Source organism: Oncorhynchus gorbuscha, unplaced genomic scaffold, assembly GCF_021184085.1.
Source record: "Oncorhynchus gorbuscha isolate QuinsamMale2020 ecotype Even-year unplaced genomic scaffold, OgorEven_v1.0 Un_scaffold_1227, whole genome shotgun sequence".
Lineage (NCBI taxonomy): Eukaryota > Metazoa > Chordata > Actinopteri > Salmoniformes > Salmonidae > Oncorhynchus > Oncorhynchus gorbuscha.
In genome coordinates this window covers 94984-116430 of record NW_025744547.1, presented here as the reverse complement: position 1 = coordinate 116430, position 21447 = coordinate 94984, and the positions used below count along the sequence as shown (strand labels likewise).

The following is a 21447-nucleotide window of genomic DNA, read 5'->3' as shown; positions in this document are numbered from 1 at the left end:
AGCATTCGCGTGAAACTGAAAGCGCGAACCACTGCTTTTAATCAGGGCAAGGTGTCTGGCAACATGACTGAATACAAACAGTGCAGCTATTCCCTCCGCAAGGCTATTAAACAAGCTAAGCGTCAGTACAGAGACAAAGTGGAATCTCAATTCATTGGCTCAGACACAAGAGGCATGTGGCAGGGTCTACAGTCAATCACGGACTACAAGATGAAATCCAGCCCAGTCACGGACCAGGATGTCTTGCTCCCAGGCAGACTAAATAACTTTTTGCCCGCTTTGAGGACAATACAGTGCCACTGACACGGCCTGCAACGGAAACATGCGGTCTCTCCTTCACTGCAGCCGAGGTGAGTAAGACATTTAAACGTGTTAACCCTCGCAAGGCTGCAGGCCCAGACGGCATCCCCAGCCGCGCCCTCAGAGCATGCGCAGACCAGCTGGCCGGTGTGTTTACGGACATATTCAATCAATCCCTATACCAGTCTGCTGTTCCCACATGCTTCAAGAGGGCCACCATTGTTCCTGTTCCCAAGAAAGCTAAGGTAACTGAGCTAAACGACTACCGCCCCGTAGCACTCACTTCTGTCATCATGAAGTGCTTTGAGAGACTAGTCAAGGACCATATCACCTCCACCCTACCTGACACCCTAGACCCACTCCAATTTGCTTACCGCCCAAATAGGTCCACAGACGATGCAATCTCAACCACACTGCACACTGCCCTAACCCACCTGGACAAGAGGAATACCTATGTGAGAATGCTGTTCATCGACTACAGCTCGGCATTCAACACCATAGTACCCTCCAAGCTCGTCATCAAGCTCGAGACCCTGGGTCTCGACCCCTCCCTGTGCAACTGGGTACTGGACTTCCTGACGGGCCGCCCCCAGGTGGTGAGGGTAGGCAACAACATCTCCTCCCCGCTGATCCTCAACACGGGGCCCCACAAGGGTGCGTTCTGAGCCCTCTCCTGTACTCCCTGTTCACCCACGACTGCGTGGCCACGCACGCCTCCAACTCAATCATCAAGTTTGCGGACGACACAACAGTGGTAGGCTTGATTACCAACAACGACGAGACGGCCTACAGGGAGGAGGTGAGGGCCCTCGGAGTGTGGTGTCAGGAAAATAACCTCACACTCAACGTCAACAAAACTAAGGAGATGATTGTGAACTTCAGGAAACAGCAGAGGGAACACCCCCCTATCCACATCGATGGAACAGTAGTGGAGAGGGTAGCTAGTTTTAAGTTCCTCGGCATACACATCACAGACAGACTGAATTGGTCCACTCACACTGACAGCGTCGTGAAGAAGGCGCAGCAGCGCCTATTCAACCTCAGGAGGCTGAAGAAATTCGGCTTGTCACCAAAAGCACTCACAAACTTCTACAGATGCACAATCGAGAGCATCCTGGCTATCACCGCCTGGTACGGCAACTGCTCCGCCCTCAACCGTAAGGCTCTCCAGAGGGTAGTGAGGACTGCACAACGCATCACCGGGGGCAAACTACCTGCCCTCCAGGACACCTACACCACCCGTTGTTACAGGAAGGCCATAAAGATCATCAAGGACATCAACCACCCGAACCACTGCCTGTTCACCCCGCTATCATCCAGAGGGCGAGGTCAGTACAGGTGCATCAAAGCTGGGACCGAGAGACTGAAAAACAGCTTCTATCTCAAGGCCATCAGACTGTTAAACAGCCACCACTAACATTGAGTGGCTGCTGCCAACACACTGTCATTGACACTGACCCAACTCCAGCCATTTTAATAATGGGAATTGATGGGAAATGATGTAAATATATCACTAGCCACTTTAAACAATGCTACCTTATATAATGTTACTTACCCTACATTATTCATCTCATATGCATATGTATATACTGTACTCTACATCATCGACTGCATCCTTATGTAACACATGTATCAGTAGCCACTTTAACTATGCCACTTTGTTTACTTTGTCTACACACTCATCTCATATGTATATACTGTACTCGATACCATCTACTGTATGCTGCTCTGTACCATCACTCATTCATATATCCTTATGTACATGTTCCTTATCCCCTTACACTGTGTATAAGACAGTAGTTTTGGAATTGTTAGTTAGATTACTTGTTGGTTATCACTGCATTGTCGGAACTAGAAGCACAAGCATTTCGCTACACTCGCATTAACATCTGCTAACCATGTGTATGTGACAAATAAAATTTGATTTGATTTGATTTGATCCATTTTCTCCCTTTCTTTCCCTCACACCCTGGAGAAGCAACCCAAAAAGTGGTAGGGGACCGCAAGGGGTTCCCACAAGCCTAAAAAACATTTGTTGTTTTGCATGTTCAACACCCTCTTGTCTCCAAGTCTGTTATTTATCCCTGAGATCATGACTCACAAGGAGAAGCCTTTCTTAAAAGTGACTGATATTTTCCAACATCCCAGTTGAATTAAAAATAAACTCTTTGTCCATAAGCAAAAAGAAACAGAGGATTTCGCAGTGTATTCCAGTCTGTGTAGTCCTAATCCAATAGGAGACTGTGTGGGTCAAGGTCAATCAGCAGAAAAAGCAGCCGGACTCCTCGGTTTGTAATGAATTCAAAGAGGAGGACATTTCAACAAGCTCCATGTTTGTTTTTGCTGGCACCGAGTTCTGCATGGCAATAGTGCTTAGTTTCAGTTCTGATGAATGTTTGAAGATTCCCACACATTTGCATTCCTGAATATAAGACAAATCTGCTAACATTCAACTGACACATTTGGAACACTTTCCCAGTATGAACAAGGACCAGGGACTGGGGAGAGACGGAGGGACGAGGGAAAAGAAAGGATGGAAAGATTGTCCATTTAACAAGCAAGAGACAGACTACGAGCAAAATAAATAAGTAGGAGGAAGAAAATGTAAAGACAGATCAGGGAGTAAGGAGAGAAAATAGGAGGAAGGAAGAGAGAACGAGACTGAGAGAGAGAGAGGGAATAGAGAGAGAGAGAGAATGAGAGGGAGAGAGAGACAGAGCGAATGAGAGGGAGAGAAAAAGAGAGCAAGAGAGAGACAGGGACAGAGAGAGAGAAAAGGGGAAATGAGGGAAAGTATGAGGGAGAGAAACAGAGAAGACAGAGTCATTAAATAGAGAAAAATAGAGAGGATTGACAACAGGAACACACTCACCAAGTATGAGAAGACCTCTTTGGACACCCCCATTGCATTCTGGTTCACGGTAACTCTGACGACATCATTTGCGGGATCAAAGGTCTGACCACTAACACACACCAGCCTGTAGATAGAACACAACATTGTGATGACTTATGGACAAGCTCAATAGGAACCATCATTAACAATCATCACCAACTCCACTGGAACATCTCAGCCTGTTGGCAACTGCCTTTAAGGATGTTTCTGCGTCAACTGTGTGGATCATTTTTTTTTTTTGTCAACAGTTTCAGGGGCATCATGAAGCACAAAAATCTGATATGATAGAAAGTGCAGTATGTGAGGATGGCTGGGGGGTGGTCCATAAGTTCGAGAATTTTTGCATTTTTCCAACAATTGAAACACATTTTTCCTGCAATCTAGCCATAATCATTATGCTTAATTCTATGTAAAAAAAGATGTATTTTTTTCTGCATATCTAAGCATACCTTTTGAGTTGTCTGGATCCTCCTGTGGTCATTTAAAAAATATGTATTTTTTTCTGCATATCTAAGCATACCTTTTGAGCTGTCTGGATCCTCCTGTGGTCATTAAAAAAGATGTATTTTTTTCTGCATATCTAAGCATACCTTTTGAGCTGTCTGGATCCTCCTGTGGTCATTAAAAAAGATGTATTTTTTCTGCATATCTAAGCATACCTTTTGAGCTGTCTGGATCCTTCTGTGGTCATTTAAAAAATATGTATTTTTTTCTGCATATCTAAGCATACCTTTTGAGCTGTCTGGATCCTCCTGTGGTCATTAAAAAAGATGTATTTTTTCTGCATATCTAAGCATACCTTTTGAGCTGTCTGGATCCTCCTGTGGTCATTTAAAAAATATGTATTTTTTTCTGCATATCTAAGCATACCTTTTGAGCTGTCTGGATCCTCCTGTGGTCATTAAAAAAGGATGTATTTTTTTCTGCATATCTAAGCATACCTTTTGAGCTGTCTGGATCCTCCTGTGGTCATTAAAAAAGGATGTATTTTTTTCTGCATATCTAAGCATACCTTTTGAGTTGTCTGGATTTTTCATTAAAAAAGGATGTATTTTTTTCTGCATATCTAAGCATACCTTTTGAGCTGTCTGGATCCTCCTGTGGTCATTAAAAAAGGATGTATTTTTTTCTGCATATCTAAGCATACCTTTTGAGCTGTCTGGATCCTTCTGTGGTCATTTAAAAAAGATGTATTTTTTCTGCATAGCTAAGCATACCTTTTGAGTTGTCTGGATCCTCCTGTGGTCATTAAAAAATATGTATTTTTTTCTGCATAGCTCAGCATACCTTTTGAGTTGTCTGGATCCTCCTGTGGTCATTTAAAAAAGATATACGTATATATGCTTCTCTGCATCTCTAACATCTGCATAAAAGACTGAAAGGAATACTGTATGTCTTATTCAGTACATTTAGTAATTACTTACTCATTTCAAAGCAGGACAAATCTGAGAGGGCACGTGCCCCTGTGCCCCCTCTGATGTGTTTCACAACTGTTTTAACAAAAGCTAAACAGATAATAAAATAGAGATCCTTAGAGGTTTTGTAATAATGTCTATGCTCAGTACTGTACAGTGTTGACTAAACCCAGTGGGGTAATAATGTCTATGCTCAGTACTGTACAGTGTTGACTAAACCCAGTGGAGTAATAATGTATATGCTCAGTACTGTAAAATGTTGACTAACCCCAGTGGAGTAATAATGTATATGCTCAGTACTGTAAAATGTTGACTAACCCCAGTGGAGTAATAATGTCTACGCTCAGTACTGTAAAATGTTGACTAACCCCAGTGGAGTAATAATGTCTACGCTCAGTACTGTAAAATGTTGACTAAACCCAGTGGAGTAATAATGTATATGCTCAGTACTGTAAAATGTTGACTAAACCCAGTGGAGTAATAATGTCTACGCTCAGTACTGTAAAATGTTGACTAAACCCAGTGGAGTAATAATGTATATGCTCAGTACTGTAAAATGTTGACTAACCCCAGTGGAGTAATAATGTCTACGCTCAGTACTGTAAAATGTTGACTAAACCCAGTGGAGTAATAATGTATATGCTCAGTACTGTAAAATGTTGACTAACCCCAGTGGAGTAATAATGTCTACGCTCAGTACTGTACAGTGTTGACTAACCCCAGTGGAGTAATAATGTCTATGCTCAGTACTGTACAGTGTTGACTAAACCCAGTGGGGTAATAATGTCTATGCTCAGTACTGTACAGTGTTGACTAAATCCAATGGAGTAATAATGTCTATGCTCAGTACTGTACAGTGTTGACTAAACCCAGTGGGGTAATAATGTCTATGCTCAGTACTGTACAGTGTTGACTAAACCCAGTGGGGTAATAATGTATATGCTCAGTACTGTAAAGTGTTGACTAAACCCAGTGGATTAATAATGTATATGCTCAGTACTGTAAAGTGTTGACAAAACCCAGTGGAGGGGGACTTCAAAGACCCCTGTTCCAGATGCAGTTGACCACAGAGGGGATCAACGAGCTGACTGGATGTTTGTTTTATCACCTCATAGCTGTAATTAAGCCAAGTCATCATACAGTATTGGGACCAGAGGGAAGCAGTAGGATTAATCATACAGTGATGGCGCACAGAGAACATTTTGGAAGGCCTGTATGTGCTGTGTCTCTATGTGCTTTGGCCCTGCCATTCAGAGGAGTTGGCTAAAGCAGACAGTAAAGACCTGGGATCAGGCTATGATCTAATGACTCCCCACAGAAATAAACAAAGGGGGAATCATGACCACCCCTACCTCAACCCCACATGGTTCAAAGCCCATCCCTCCACCATCCTCTTGTTGGGCACGTGGGGGCAGTATATTTAGTCAGGTGGCAGGTCCTATAGTGGTCCTGGTTACCTGGCAACCCAAACAGGGGTTTAGTCGCTGACTAACAGGAAGCTAAATCCTCTGAAGAGGGTCTAAACCTTTTAGAAATGTGAGGCAGGTACCACAGAGAAAGGGCAGAACCAGAAATGGGGCCGGGCACAAGGCTGGGTATGGCATGGTATGGCTGGGTTGGGCTGAAGGACTGGTTCTGATGAGGATCCCTGAGCTCATTAAGATGGATCAAGTTGATAAATATGAAATCTAACTAATGAAGTCCATCCAAGTCTGTATTATTACAGTAGATACTGTAGCTGTGTCAAAGGTGACTGGTGTTGTTGATGCAGTCTAATCCTGTGCAGAGCCCACCCTGTCTCTGTAAAAACCAGCCACCAAGCCAGGCAGTAAGGCAGTAGGACAGCCAGGCAGTAAGGCATCTAGGCAGTGAAGCAGTAAGGCAGCCAGGCAGTAATTCAGTAAGGCAGCCAGCCAGTAAGGCAGCCAGGCTGTAAGGCAGCCAACCAGTAAGGCAGCCAGGCTGTAAGGCAGCCAACCAGTAAGGCAGCCAGGCTGTAATTCAGTAAGGCAGCCAGCCAGTAAGGCAGCCAGGCTGTAAGGCAGCCAACCAGTAAGGCAGCCAGGCTATAAGGCACAGCACTGACTGACCCTCGTACTACATTCCTTCACCGCCAAGAAAGGAAATATTTTAGCTTCCAGTGGGGGATGTTTTGACTCCATGGGCAATGTCTCTGGATATTTACCCAGAGAGGAGGACCAGGATAATCAGCAACTGAGCCTGGTGAAGACGGTGTGTGTGTGTGTGCGTGCGTGCGTGCCTGTGTGTGTGTGTGTGTGTGCGTGCGAGAGAGAGAGAGAGAGAGAGAAGCCAACCAGGACGCAAAAGAGACATGAAAGAGTGATGAAGGATTGGGTAGAAAGTAGGCAGATTGAACTTCTACTCTTAAACCAAGAGACGTGTCCAGAGTGGGTCATGTAAATGTACTACACTTAATGAGGTGCCCCTACCTAACCCACATTATTAATGAACACGTTCTGACTTCAACTCTCTCTCTCCAGAGCAGCACAAGTCCCTCTGGCTCACAGCTCTGACCCCTTGACCTCTCAGCACACGAACGGACACCTGTCTCAACAGCCATGGCCGCAGCGAGGTCACCGGTGTGTGTGTCTATTCAGTGAGTGAATCTGCTGTCAGACACACTGACATGTTTTGATTTGTCAACACCACTCCCTCCAAGGAGGAAACATTTAGCAGTCATAACAACCAGCTCAGGGAATCAATGAAGGACGAGCAAGCAGGGTGAGGTCATACTGGGTGTGAAATCTGATTCGCTGAGTTTGGAGCGATCTGGAGCATGTGTGTGTTTGGGAGAGTGTGTGAGGCGTATGTAGTAATAGTAATAATTCATAACACAGAACACAGACAACAATCAAAGCTATATACAGTGTCGTCAGATCCGGATGACAGTAGAACTGAATTAACAGAGGTTATTTTCTGAACAGCTCAGTCTTTAGCTGTTCCTTAAACGAGCCCAGAGACTCTGCAGCCCTGACAGTGACTGGAAGTGCGTTCCACAGACGAGGAGACACACAACTGAAATCCCTGCCACCCATAGTTTTTAACTGCTGTGGGGCTGCTTAAGGGAGATGGACCTGGAGGAGTGAAGGGTGCGTGTGGGGCAGGAGGGTAGCATGAGGTCAGACAGGTACTTGGGTCCAGAGTTGTGAATAGCTTGGTAGGTGTGATCCAGGATTTTAAAGTCAAAGCATAGGCTCATGGGGAGCCAGTGGAGGCTGAACAGCGCTGGTGTGATGTGCTCACGGGGGAGGTGTGGGTGAGGACACATGCAAGCACAGTTCTGGACATATTGTAGCCTGTTTAGACACCTAGCAGATGTGCCAACAAAAAGGGCATTACAATAGTCCAGACAGGAGGAGATAAAGGTGTGGATGAGTCACTCAGCTGCAGGCTGTGACAGCATACGACTTAACCTGGCAATGTTCTGAAGATGAAAAAAATTGGTAACACTTTTGATGTGGGCCTCAAACAAGAGCTTGAGTAGTGACAGCCAGGTAAGACCTGCGGGTTACCCCACAACGGGTCTGTATTCTAATACAGCCTGATTGGCTCCAGTGGAGAGGGACCAGATAAACATTTCCATCCATGGAACATTATGGAAATTGGTATGGAAGTTTTTATGTGGTTCTAGAGTTATGGTGTTTCCATGGAATACTATGTGCATGGTTTAACCCGGGATTCTGCTGTATCCTTGGTGATAATGTTGTGGTCTTGAATTATCTCCTTTATGTGAATGGAACGGTTTAAAGCGAATAGTAATGTTCTATAAAGGCGTTCTATATTTAAACAATAAGGCACGAGGGGGTGTGGTATATGGCCAATATTATTATTATTATTTTTTTTTATTTCACCTTTATTTAACCAGGTTATCAAGTTGAGAACAAGTTCTCATTTACAATTACGACCTGGCCAAGATAAAGCAGTTCGACACATACAACTACACAGAGCTACACATGGAGTAAAACAAACATATAGTCAATAATACAGTAGAAAAATAAGTCTATATACGATGTGAGCAAATGAGGTGAGATAAGGGAGGTTAAGGCAATATATATAATATGGGCTGTTCTTAGGCACAACGCATTGCAGAGCTCCTGGGCACAACACTTAACCGCGGTATATTGGCCATATACCACACCCCCTCGTACCTTGTTGCTATTATAAACTGGTTACCAAATTAGAGCAGTAAAAATAAATGTTTTGCCATACCTATGGTATACGGTCTGATATACCACGGCTGTCAGCTAATCAGCATTCAGGGCTCAAACCACCCAGTTTATAATATGATTCAAAACAATTAACATTTTTTGTTTGTGAACTTCTGACACCTGTGCACAAAGTCACTGAATGACTGAATAAATGAATGCATGTATCAACCAATTAATGAATCAATCAATCAATCATAAGAAAGGTACTTACTGTACAGAGACGGTGTATCGGTAGGGCAAGATTTTACATGGAACCATCCCGATGGAGACCTTCACCACACCAGCCCTGCGGCCCATGTTCCTGCCCTGTACCGTGAGCAGGGTGCCCCCCTCCAACGGCCCACTCAGGGGGGAGATCTGTGGGCAAAGAGAGAGAAGGAAAGAGGGATAAGTGCCTGCATATATTCCTCTTGAGCTCAAGATTTAGATATAATTGAGAGAGACACATTCCCTCCACTCAGTTTGGGGTCAGGTTTTATATAGAGGGCTCTTCAGTCAGTACCTCTCTGAGCTACAGGCCTGTATCTGTATGTGTACTCTGAAACCTGAGTAGTTCTTCCAGGACTCAAGTGAGACTGAGAGCGAGAGAGCTACAGTATAAAGAGAGTCAGAGAGGAGTGGTACATCGTCAAGGAGAAGGTAGCCTAGTGGTTAAGAGCGTTGGGCGAGTAATCAAAATGTTCGAATCCCTGAGCAGACTCCGTACAAAATCTGACGATGTCCCCTTGAACAAGGCATTTAACCCTAACTGCTCCTGTAAATTGCTCTGTATAAGAGCATCTGCTAAATTACTCAAATGTAACGTGAGAGAACAATAAGCAGGAAAGACGGAGAGGTAGATGGAAGGGAGTGGGAGTGGTACAGATATTGAGCTGTTAGAGTGAATAGGGGGAAGAGAGAGATCAACAGGCGAGAATATGAAGATGGGGAAGAGAGAGATCAACAGGGGAGAATATGAAGACGGGGAAGAGCGAGATTAACAGGGGAGAATATTAAGACGGGGAAGAGAGAGATCAACAGGGGAGAATATGAAGACAGGGAAGAGAGAGATCAACAGGGGAGAATATCAAGACGGGGAAGAGAGAGATTAACAGGGGAGAATATTAAGACAGGGAAGAGAGAGATCAACAGGGGAGAATATGAAGACAGGGAAGAGAGAGATCAACAGGGGAGAATATGAAGATGGGGAAGAGAGAGATCAACAGGGGAGAATATGAAGACGGGGAAGAGAGAGATCAACAGGGGAGAATATGAAGATGGGGAAGAGAGAGATTAACAGGGGAGAATATGAAGATGGGGAAGAGAGAGATCAACAGGGGAGAATATGAAGATGAGGAAGATAGATTAACAGGGGAGAATATGAAGATGGGGAAGAGAGAGATCAACAGGGGAGAATATGAAGACAGGGAAGAGAGATCAACAGGGGAGAATATGAAGATGGGGAAGAGAGAGATCAACAGGGGAGAATATGAAGATGGGGAAGAGAGAGATCAACAGGGGAGAATATGAAGACGGGGAAGAGAGAGATCAACAGGGGAGAATATGAAGATGGGGAAGAGAGAGATCAACAGGGGAGAATATGAAGACGGGGAAGAGAGATCAACAGGGGAGAATATGAAGACGGGGAAGAGAGATCAACAGGGGAGAATATGAAGACAGGGAAGAGAGATCAACAGGGGAGAATATGAAGATGGGGAAGAAAGAGATCAACAGGGGAGAATATGAAGACGGGGAAGAGAGAGATCAACAGGGGAGAATATGAAGACGGGGAAGAGAGAGATCAACAGGGGAGAATATGAAGACAGGGAAGAGAGATCAACAGGGGAGAATATGAAGATGGGGAAGAGAGAGATCAACAGGGGAGAATATGAAGACAGGGAAGAGAGATCAACAGGGGAGAATATGAAGATGGGGAAGAAAGAGATCAACAGGGGAGAATATGAAGACGGGGAAGAGAGAGATCAACAGGGGAGAATATGAAGACGGGGAAGAGAGGGTAGTGAGGGTGAGAGAGAGAGCAAATCTACAGCGAGGGAGCCAGCCTATACTCCCATTCCTCCAGTAGCCTATTGTCCCTACAGTATTTGAAATTCCTTTGTCATATTATGATCAGAAGCATGCTCTCACACATAATTTCAACCTTGACCTTGCTTCTCCCAGCCTTCCTCTAAGGAGCCATGCAGAGAGAGTATGTATCCAATCACCACGGAAACACAACCACAGAGATAGCTATCTCTGACTCCCAGGCAAAAGCAATCTACCATCAACTCCCAGTGTAGCGTAGCTAGCTAGTTTAGACAATCCTACCATGGAGACACAAAGAGGAGGTTGCTCCTATGGGCTGATCTGAGGTCAGCTTTGCCCCCCCTCACTCATGTTCAAGACTAGACTTGGGGGTGGAAAAACTGGTCATAGATCAGTTTCTAAGGGCAACCTCTAGAGGCTCCAGGGGTTCCTGTCATCTTGGCATCATGCCTCGCAGAGTGACCATTTCCCTGGCTGTCCTGAGGTCGCTGTGACCCCTCCGTGGGTTATTAGCCTGGCTCGAGCTAGCTGCAGATCTATCACACATAAAAACTGTGCTTCCACTTGATCTGGGTGAGAGGGGAGGGGGTGGGTCTACATTAAGAAAAGTATTCATAAGTATTCATGTGATTGACAGCTAAGATACACAAACATTGTGCTTCCAAGCTAAAGTGAGAAACGAGGACATAGAGTGTAACTTACACTTATATTACCATATAAAAGTAAACAGTTATAAATTCACCAAGAACCCAGATCCGCAGCCAACGTGAGTAAAACATTAAAAAGTGTTAACCCTCGCAAGGCTGCCGGCCTAGACGGCATCCCTAGCTGCGTCCTCAGAGCATGCGCAGACCAGCTGGCTGGTGTGTTTACGGACATATTAAGTCAATCTCTATCCCAGTCTGCTGTTCCCACATGCTTCAAGAGGGCCACCATTGTTCCTGTTCCCAAGAAAGCTAAGGTAACTGAGCTAAACGTCTATCGCCCCATAGCACTCACTTCTGTCATCATGAAGTGCTTTGAGAGACTAGCCAAGGATCATATCACCTCCACCCTACCTGACACCCTAGACCCACTCCAATTTGCTTACCGCCCCAATAGGTCCACAGACGACGCAATCGCAATCACACTGCACACTGCCCTAACCCATCTGGACAAGAGGCATACCTAAGTGAGAATGCTGTTCATCGACTACAGCTCAGCATTTAACACCATAGTACCCTCCAAACTCGTCATGAAGCTTGAGACCCTGGGACTCGACCCCGCCCTGTACAACTGGGTCCTGGACTTTCTGACAGGCCGCCCCCAGGTGGTGAGGGTAGGAAACAACATCTCCACCCCGCTGATCCTCAACACTGGGGCACGACAAGGGTACGTTCTCAGCCCTCTCCTGTACTCCCTGTTCACCCATGACTGCGTGGCCATGCACGCCTCCAACTCAATCATCACGTTTGCAGACGACACTACAGTGGTAGGCTTGATTACCAACAACAACGAGACAGCCTACAGGGAGGAGGTGAGGGCGCTCGGAGTGTGGTGTCAGGAAAATAACCTCACACTCAACGTCAACAAAACAAAGGAGATGATCGTGGACTTCAGGAAACAGCAGAGGGAGCACCCCCTCTATCCACATCGACGGGACAGTAGTGGAGAAGGTGGAAAGTTTCAAGTTCCTCGGCGTACACATCACGGACAAACTGAATTGGTCCACCCACACAGACAGCGTGGTGAAGAAGGCGCAGCAGCGCCTCTTCAACGTCAGGAGGCTGAAGAAATTTGGCTCGTCACCAAAAAGACTCACAAACCTTTACAGATGCACAATCGAGAGCATCCTGTCGGGCTGTATCACCGCCTGGTATGGCAACTGCTCCGCCTACAACCGCAAGACTCTCCAGAGGGTAGTGAGGTCTGCACAACGCATCACCGGGGGTAAACTGCCTGCTCTCCAGGACCCCTACACCACCCGATGTCACAGGAAGGCCAAAAGGATCATCAAGGACAACAACCACCCGAGCCACTGCCTGTTCACCCCGCTATCATCCAGAAGGCGAGGTCAGTACAGGTGCATCAAAGCTGGGACCGAGAGACTAAAAAACAACTTCTATCTCAAGGCCATCACTAACATTGAGTGGCTGATGTCAACATACTGACTCAAACCTCTAGCTACTTTAATAATTAAATATTGGATATAATAAATGTATCACTAGTCACTTTAAACAATGCCACTTTATATAATGTTTACATACATACCCTATATTACTCATCTCATATATATATACTGTACTCTATACCATCTACTGCATCTTGCCTATGCCGTTCGGCCATCGCTCATCCATATATTTTAATGTACATATTCTTATTCATTCCTTCACACTTGTGTGTATAAGGTAGTTGTTGTGAAATTGTTAGATTACTTGTTAGATTTTACTGCATGGTCGGAACTAGAAGCACAAGCATTTCGCTACACTTGCATTAATATCTGCTAACCATGTGTGTGTGACCAATACAATTTGATTTGATTTGTATATGACCAACAGGGTGATTGATGTAAGTGTTTGGTAACACAAAGTTTTTGACCTTCAACTAGCTTATCCCAAAATGAGTCACATTTTTAAGCCTTTAGATTCAATTGTGACACACACACACATGCACACACCTCCAAGCTCTCCTTGGTAGGTACAGTAATTATCACCATGTATCTGGGACATCTCTCTCTCTCTCTCTGGTGTTAACGGGTGTTATCATGTCTGGTGTTAGCGATAGCGTTAGCTGCCATGCGGCTCATTTGCACCCGTCACTCCTCTGTGAATGAGTCATGATGAGGGGAGCAAAGTACAGTACAATAACATCAGGAGAGTTCCTGATCTCAAAACACATTCAACAATAAAGGATCTCTAAAGACCTCTACAATGCTCCAGATAGTCTTGACAGGAATGTATGAATTGGTTGGGCTCTTGTGGAGATACACTGATCATTTGGATAAAGATCCTTCAAGGATCCTGCCTCCAGATTTCTATCATGATCAGGTGTTCAGATCATACCGTAAACATCAACATTATTGGTTCAAACCCACTGTTTGAGACCATACTGTATACCGTGTTGCAGTCCATCTTAACTACTCTTCGCAGATTGATCTTCGCAGACAACTGCCTTTATTACCTGCAGTATTACAAACATAGAACACATTACTGTATTTTACTGGCTTGTCTATCCACATAACATATACTTCATATTGCTGTTTATGCTCAAAGAATATGCTAGAATGACTGATTTCCCAACTGTAAGCTGACTAAATAAAAATGTGGCGCAGAAAGGGAAACATTAAAGGAGCAGCCCATACAATCTTTAGACATAGTCACTGTGGTGGACAGAGTAACAGTAAACCGTTGGTGATACTGTGGTAGAACAGATACTCCCCCATAAGACTGAGAACTCTGACTGTAACTCTAACTAACTCCTGGTGAGACTGTCTGGGAAAACATGGCTGCCAAAGCATTGCATCACGCTCCCAGTCTCCCACAACCACATCCCCAGTTTACTGTCTTACAACCACCTCCCCTGAGGGAGCTGTTTCAGTGTGTGTGTGTGTGTGTGTCTGTGTGTTACATTGGGCTGCCCATGAATAGAGGATTTCAACATTTCTAACCTCAGTCATCTATGCGGGATACACACACACAGACGGACACTCTCACACAACAAACCATGAGTCATGACACTGACACAATGGCTGATACAGAGAGTCACGCAGGGACACTGAGTGGGCTGACAGAGTGAACGATGCTAACTTCTACTGGCCCTGGGATCCGGGGGGGACGGTGGGTGTTCTGCCAGTCAATGGGATGACAACCCCATTTGGGATTGGGTGAATTAGCGGGTGGAATAGTGGAGAACAATTGGAGGTTTACTTAGTAGCAATGCAAATATCGACACTCAATATGGACACTCAAACACTATGGTACTTTTTAATGGTAAGTTTACAAACATATATTATGATATATAGAATTGAGACTTGAATCTCATTATGGTAAATGGTGAAATTGTCATGCAGGTGAAAGAGGACCCAAAAGCGACTTGGCGAAAACAGAGTCTTTAATCCAGTAAAGTAAATACAATCAAAAAACACAACTTTCACTCGAAATGACGAGGACAAACTGGAGACTCGATCTTGAACAGCAGGTGAACAGCAGGTTGCCTCGGGAAGGCACTTGAACCAAACAGACTCAGACACCTGCTCACCACGCAGCATCTGAGGAAAACACGACACGACAGGGCGATACACAAACACAGCACGGTGAATTCTGCAGAAACGAATAACAAGGAGAGAAATAGGGACTCTAATCAGGGAAAAGGATCGGGAACAGGTGTGGGAAGACTAAATGATTGATTAGGGGAATAGGAACAGCTGGGAGCAGGAACGGAACGATAGAGAGAAGAGAGAGCGGGAGAGTGAGAGAGGGAGGGGGAGAGAGGGATAGAAAGAGGGAAAGAACCTAATAAGACCAGCAGAGGGAAACGAATAGAATGGGGAGCACAGGGACAAGACATGATAATAAATGACAAAACATGACAGTACCCCCCACTCACCGAGCGCCTCCTGGCGCACTCGAGGAGGAATCCTGGCGGCAACGGAGGAAATCATCAATGAGTGAACGGTCCAGCACGTCCCGAGACGGAACCCAACTCCTCTCCTCAGGACCGTAACCCTCCCAATCCACTAAGTATTGGTGACCCCGTCCCCGAGAACGCATGTCCATGATCTTATGTACCTTGTAAATAGGTGCGCTCTCGACAAGGACGGAGGGGGAGGGAAGACGAACGGGAGTGCGAAGAAAGGGCTTGACACAGGAGACATGGAAGACAGGATGGACGCGACGAAGATGTCGCGGAAGAAGCAGTCGCACAGCGACAGGATTGACGACCTGGGAGACACGGAACGGACCAATGAACCGCGGGAGTCAACTTACGAGAAGCTGTCGTAAGAGGAAGGTTGCGAGTGGAAAGCCACACTCTCTGGCCGCAACATACCTTGGACTCTTAATCCTGCGTTTATTGGCGGCTCTCACAGTCTGTGCCCTGTAACGGCAAAGTGCAGACCTCACCCTCCTCCAGGTGCGCTCACAACGTTGGACAAACGCTTGAGCGGAGGGAACGCTGGACTCGGCAAGCTGGGATGAGAACAGAGGAGGCTGGTAACCCAGACTACTCTGAAACGGAGATAACCCGGTAGCAGACGAAGGAAGCGAATTGTGAGCGTATTCTGCCCAGGGGAGCTGTTCTGCCCAAGACGCAGGGTTTCTGAAAGAAAGGCTGCGTATATGCGACAATATTGGCCCTCTCTGCTTGACCGTTAGACTGGGGATGAAACCCGGAAGAGAGACTGACGGACGCACCAATCAAACGACAGAACTCCCTCCAAAACTGTGACGTGAATTGCAACGGGAGGCCATGAATTCTGAATACATTCTCGATAATGATTTGTGCCGTCTCCTTAGCGGAAGGAAGTTTAGCGATAATGAAATGTGCCGCCTTAGAGAACCTATCGACAACCGTAAGAATCACAGTCTTCCCCGCAGACAAAGGCAGACCGGTAATGAAGTCTAGGGCGATGTGAGACCATGGTCGAGAAGGAATGGGGAGCGGTCTGAGACGACCGGCAGGAGGAGAGTTACCCGACTTAGTCTGCGCGCAGTCCGAACAAGCAGCCACGAAACGGCGCATGTCACGCTCCTGAGTCGGCCACCAAAAGCGCTGGCGAATAGACGCAAGAGTGCCTCGAACACCGGGATGACCAGCTAACTTGGCAGAGTGAGCCCACTGAAGAACAGCCAGACGAGTGGAAACAGGAACGAAAAGGAGGTTACTAGGACAAGCGCGCGGCGACGCAGTGTGCGTGAGTGCTTGCTTAACCTGTCTTTCAATTCCCCAGACTGTTAACCCGACAACACGCCCATAAGGAAGAATCCCCTCGGGATCAGTAGAAGCCACAGAAGAACTAAACAGACGGGATAAGGCATCAGGCTTGGTGTTCTTGCTACCCGGACGGTAAGAAATCACAAACTCGAAATGAGCGAAAAACAACGCCCAACGAGCTTGACGGGCATTAAGTCGTTTGGCAGAACGGATGTACTCAAGGTTCTTATGGTCTGTCCAAACGACAAAAGGAACGGTCGCCCTCCAACCACTGTCGCCATTCGCCTAGGGCTAAGCGGATGGCGAGCAGTTCACGGTTACCCACATCATAGTTGCGCTCAGATGGAGACAGGCGATGAGAAAAATAAGCGCAAGGATGAACCTTATCGTCAGACTGGAAGCGCTGGGATAGAATGGCTCCCACGCCTACCTCTGAAGCGTCAACCTCGACAATGAATTGTCTAGTGACGTCAGGAGTAACGAGGATAGGAGCGGACGTAAAACGTTCTTTTAGAAGATCAAAAGCTCCCTGGGCGGAACCGGACCACTTAAAACACGTCTTGACAGAAGTAAGAGCTGTGAGAGGGGCAGCAACTTGACCGAAATTACGAATGAAACGCCGATAGAAATTAGCGAAACCTAAAAAGCGCTGCAACTCGACACGTGACCTTGGAACGGGCCAATCACTGACAGCTTGGACCTTAGCGGAATCCATCTGAATGCCTTCAGCGGAAATAACGGAACCGAGAAAAGTAACGGAGGAGACATGAAAAGAGCACTTCTCAGCCTTTACGTAGAGACAATTCTCTAAAGGCGCTGTAGAACACGTCGAACGTGCTGAACATGAATCTCGAGTGACGGTGAAAAAATCAGGATATCGTCAAGATAGACAAAAACAAAGATGTTCAGCATGTCTCTCAGAACATCATTAACTAATGCCTGAAAAACAGCTGGCGCATTGGCGAGACCAAACGGCAGAACCCGGTACTCAAAATGCCCTAACGGAGTGTTAAACGCCGTTTTCCACTCGTCCCCCTCTCTGATGCGCACGAGATGGTAAGCGTTACGAAGGTCCAACTTAGTAAAGCACCTGGCTCCCTGCAGAATCTCGAAGGCTGATGACATAAGGGGAAGCGGATAACGATTCTTAACCGTTATGTCATTCAGCCCTCGATAATCCACGCAGGGGCGCAGAGTACCGTCCTTCTTCTTAACAAAAAGAACCCCGCCCCGGCCGGAGAGGAAGAAGGCACTATGGTACCGGCGTCAAGAGACACAGACAAATAATCCTCGAGAGCCTTACGTTCGGGAGCCGACAGAGAGTATAGTCTACCCCGAGGAGGAGTGGTCCCCGGAAGGAGATCAATACTACAATCATACGACCGGTGAGGAGGAAGGGAGTTGGCTCGGGACCGACTGAAGACCGTGCGCAGATCATGATATTCCTCCGGCACTCCTGTCAAATCGCCAGGTTCCTCCTGAGAAGTAGGGACAGAAGAAACGGGAGGGATGGCAGACATTAAACACTTCACATGACAAGAAACGTTCCAGGATAGGATAGAATTACTAGACCAATTAATAGAAGGATTATGACATACTAGCCAGGGATGACCCAAAACAACAGGTGTAAACAGTGAACGAAAAATCAAAAAATAAATAGTCTCACTGTGGTTACCAGATACTGTGAGGGTTAAAGGTAGTGTCTCAAATCTGATACTGGGAAGATGACTACCATCTAAGGCGAACATGGGCGTAGGCTTCTCTAACTCTCTGAAAGGAATGTCATGTTTCCGAACCCATGCTTCGTCCATGAAACAACCCTCAGCCCCAGAGTCTATCAAGGCACTACATGTAGCACCCGAACTGGTCCAGCGTAGATGGACCGACAAAAAAGTACAGGATTTTGATGGAGAGACTTGAGTAGTTGCGCTCACCTGTAGCCCTCCGCTTACAGATGAGCTCTGGCTTTTACTGGACATGAATTAACAAAATGTCCAGCAACTCCGCAATAGAGGCACAGGCGGTTGGTGATCCTCCGTTCCCTCTCCTTAGTCGAGATGCGAATCCCTCCCAGCTGCATGGGCTCAGTCTCTGAGCCAGAGGAGGGAGATGGTTGCGATGCGGAGCAGGGAAACACCGTTGATGCGAAAGCCCGGTGACGAAGATCTACCCGTCGTTCTATGCGGATGGCGAGAGCAATCAAAGAGTCCACGTCTGAAGGAACCTCCCGGGAGAGAATCTCATCCTTAACCACTGCGTGAGTCCCTCCAGAAAACGAGCGAGCAGCGCCGGCTCGTTCCACTCACTAGAGGCAGCAAGAGTGCGAAACTCAATAGAATAATCCGTTATGGACCGTTCACCTTGGCATAGGGAAGCCAGGGCCCTAGAAGCCTCCCTACCAAAAACTGAACGGTCAAAAACCCGAATCATCTCCTCTTTAAAGTTCTGGTACTTGTTAGAGCAATCAGCCCTTGCCTCCCAGATAGCTGTGCCCCATTCTCGAGCCCGGCCAGTAAGGAGTGAAATGACGTAAGCAACCCGAGCTCTCTCTCTAGAGTATGTGTTGGGTTGGAGAGAGAACACAATCTCACACTGCGTGAGAAAGGAGCGGCACTCAGTGGGCTGCCCGGAGTAGCAAGGTGGGTTATTAACCCTAGGTTCTGGAGGCTCGGCAGGCCAGGAAGTAACAGGTGGCACGATCTGGAACTGTCCAGAGAGGTCGGAAACCTGAGCGGCCAAGTTCTCCACGGCATGGCGAGCAGCAGACAATTCCTGTTCGTGTCTGCCGAGCATGGCTCCTTGGATCTCGACGGCAGTGTAACGAGCGTCTGAAGTCGCTGGGTCCATTCCTTGGACGGTTCCTTCTGTCATGCAGGTGAAAGAGGACCCAAAAGCGACTTGGCGAAAACAGAGTCTTTAATCCAGTAAAGTAAATACAATCAAAAAACACAACTTTCACTCGAAATGACGAGGACAAACTGGAGACTCGATCTTGAACAGCAGGTGAACAGCAGGTTGCCTCGGGAAGGCACTTGAACCAAACAGACTCAGACACCTGCTCACCACGCAGCATCTGAGGAAAACACGACACGACAGGGCGATACACAAACACAGCACGGTGAATTCTAGACAAGGAACCGACAGGGCAGAAACGAATAACAAGGAGAGAAATAGGGACTCTAATCAGGGAAAAGGATCGGGAACAGGTGTGGGAAGACTAAATGATTGATTAGGGGAATAGGAACAGCTGGGAGCAGGAACGGAACGATAGAGAGAAGAGAGAGCGGGAGAGTGAGAGAGGGAGGGGGAGAGAGAGGATAGAAAGGGAAAGAACCTAATAAGACCAGCAGAGGGAAACGAATAGAAGGAGAAGAACAGGGACAAGGCATGATAATCAATGACAAAACATGACAGAAATAAGTATAGCTAGTTCTAATTGTAATGGCTTAGCAAATAATAAGAAAAGACGATCAGTATTTAGCTGGCTAAAAGAGAAGGAATATAATATCTATTGTTTACAGGAAACTCATTCAACATTTTAGATAAAGTTGTGTGGAAAAAGGACTGGGGGGGGTGAAATATACCTCTCCCATGGACAAAGAAACTCAAAAGGGGCCATGAAATTAATTAACAATAATTTTGATCTGAATGTGCACATTGCCCAAACAGATCTGCAAGGTAGATGATTTAAAATGTATTATTGGACCATAAACAGATATGGGTCATTAATCTTTACGGACCAAATAATGATGATCATCGCTTCTTTGAAAATGTATATAATAATTTATCAAACCTACAAACAATACAATACTCTATTATTATGGTAGGAGATTATAATATTGTATTAAATACTTCAATTGGCCGAGAAGGAAATCTCACTACATAAGATCACCCTCATGCACTTAAGGAAATCACGAATGTCATGGATATATTGCAACTAGTGGATATATGAAGGCTTAAATATCCGGACCTTGTGAGATATACATGGCGGAGGCTCAATCAAGCTAATCATCTTGATTACTTTCTTATGTCATTCTCGCTGGAACCAAAAGTTTAAAAAGTGTTGATAAGGGACATAATGCGGTTGGACCCCAAATAATTGGCATATATATTGCTCTTACAGAATTTCCACATGGGTGAGGATATTGGAAATTTCATCAAAGCCTATTGGATGGTAATTTGTTTTTAACTAGGACAGAAGAACTTATAACTGACTTTTTCCAACATAATATATGTACAGCAGATCCCCTTATTGCATGTGATACTTTTAAATGTGCCTTTAGAGGCCATGCAATTCAGTACTCATCTCTAAAACAAAAGCAATTTAGGTCAAAAGAGTCCATATTAACAAAAGGAAATGGAAGGACTAACAGTAAACATAGATATCAATAAAAACTGTACCATAGAGGCACAGAATAAGTTAGAGGAAAAACAAAAAGAAATGGAGGAACTTATTCAAGAAAGATCAAGTGTTAGATATTATAAAAAATAAAGTGAACTGGATGGAATATGGAGAGAAATTAACAAAAACATTTTTTTTTTCTTCAACATAGAAATGCTACCAATAATAATTTATTGAAATTTGTTGCAAAAGATGGAGTCACCCATGATTCCCCAAATGATATATCTCAGTTCACTGGTCACGATGGCAACACCCATCCGTAGCACGCGCTCC

At 45.7% G+C, this 21447-nt stretch overlaps 1 protein-coding gene across 1 annotated transcript in view; it reads right to left on the bottom strand.

The window, feature by feature from the left end:
• LOC124016934 (plexin-D1-like) overlaps positions 1-21447 on the bottom strand; it is a 136611-nt gene that overhangs the window by 62029 nt on the left and 53135 nt on the right. The window contains exons 13-14 of the mRNA XM_046332270.1: positions 9049-9194; positions 3173-3278 (exon numbers count right to left, since the gene is read on the bottom strand). Coding sequence (XP_046188226.1) covers positions 3173-3278; positions 9049-9194 — 252 coding nt within the window. The remainder of the gene's footprint in view (positions 1-3172; positions 3279-9048; positions 9195-21447) is intronic.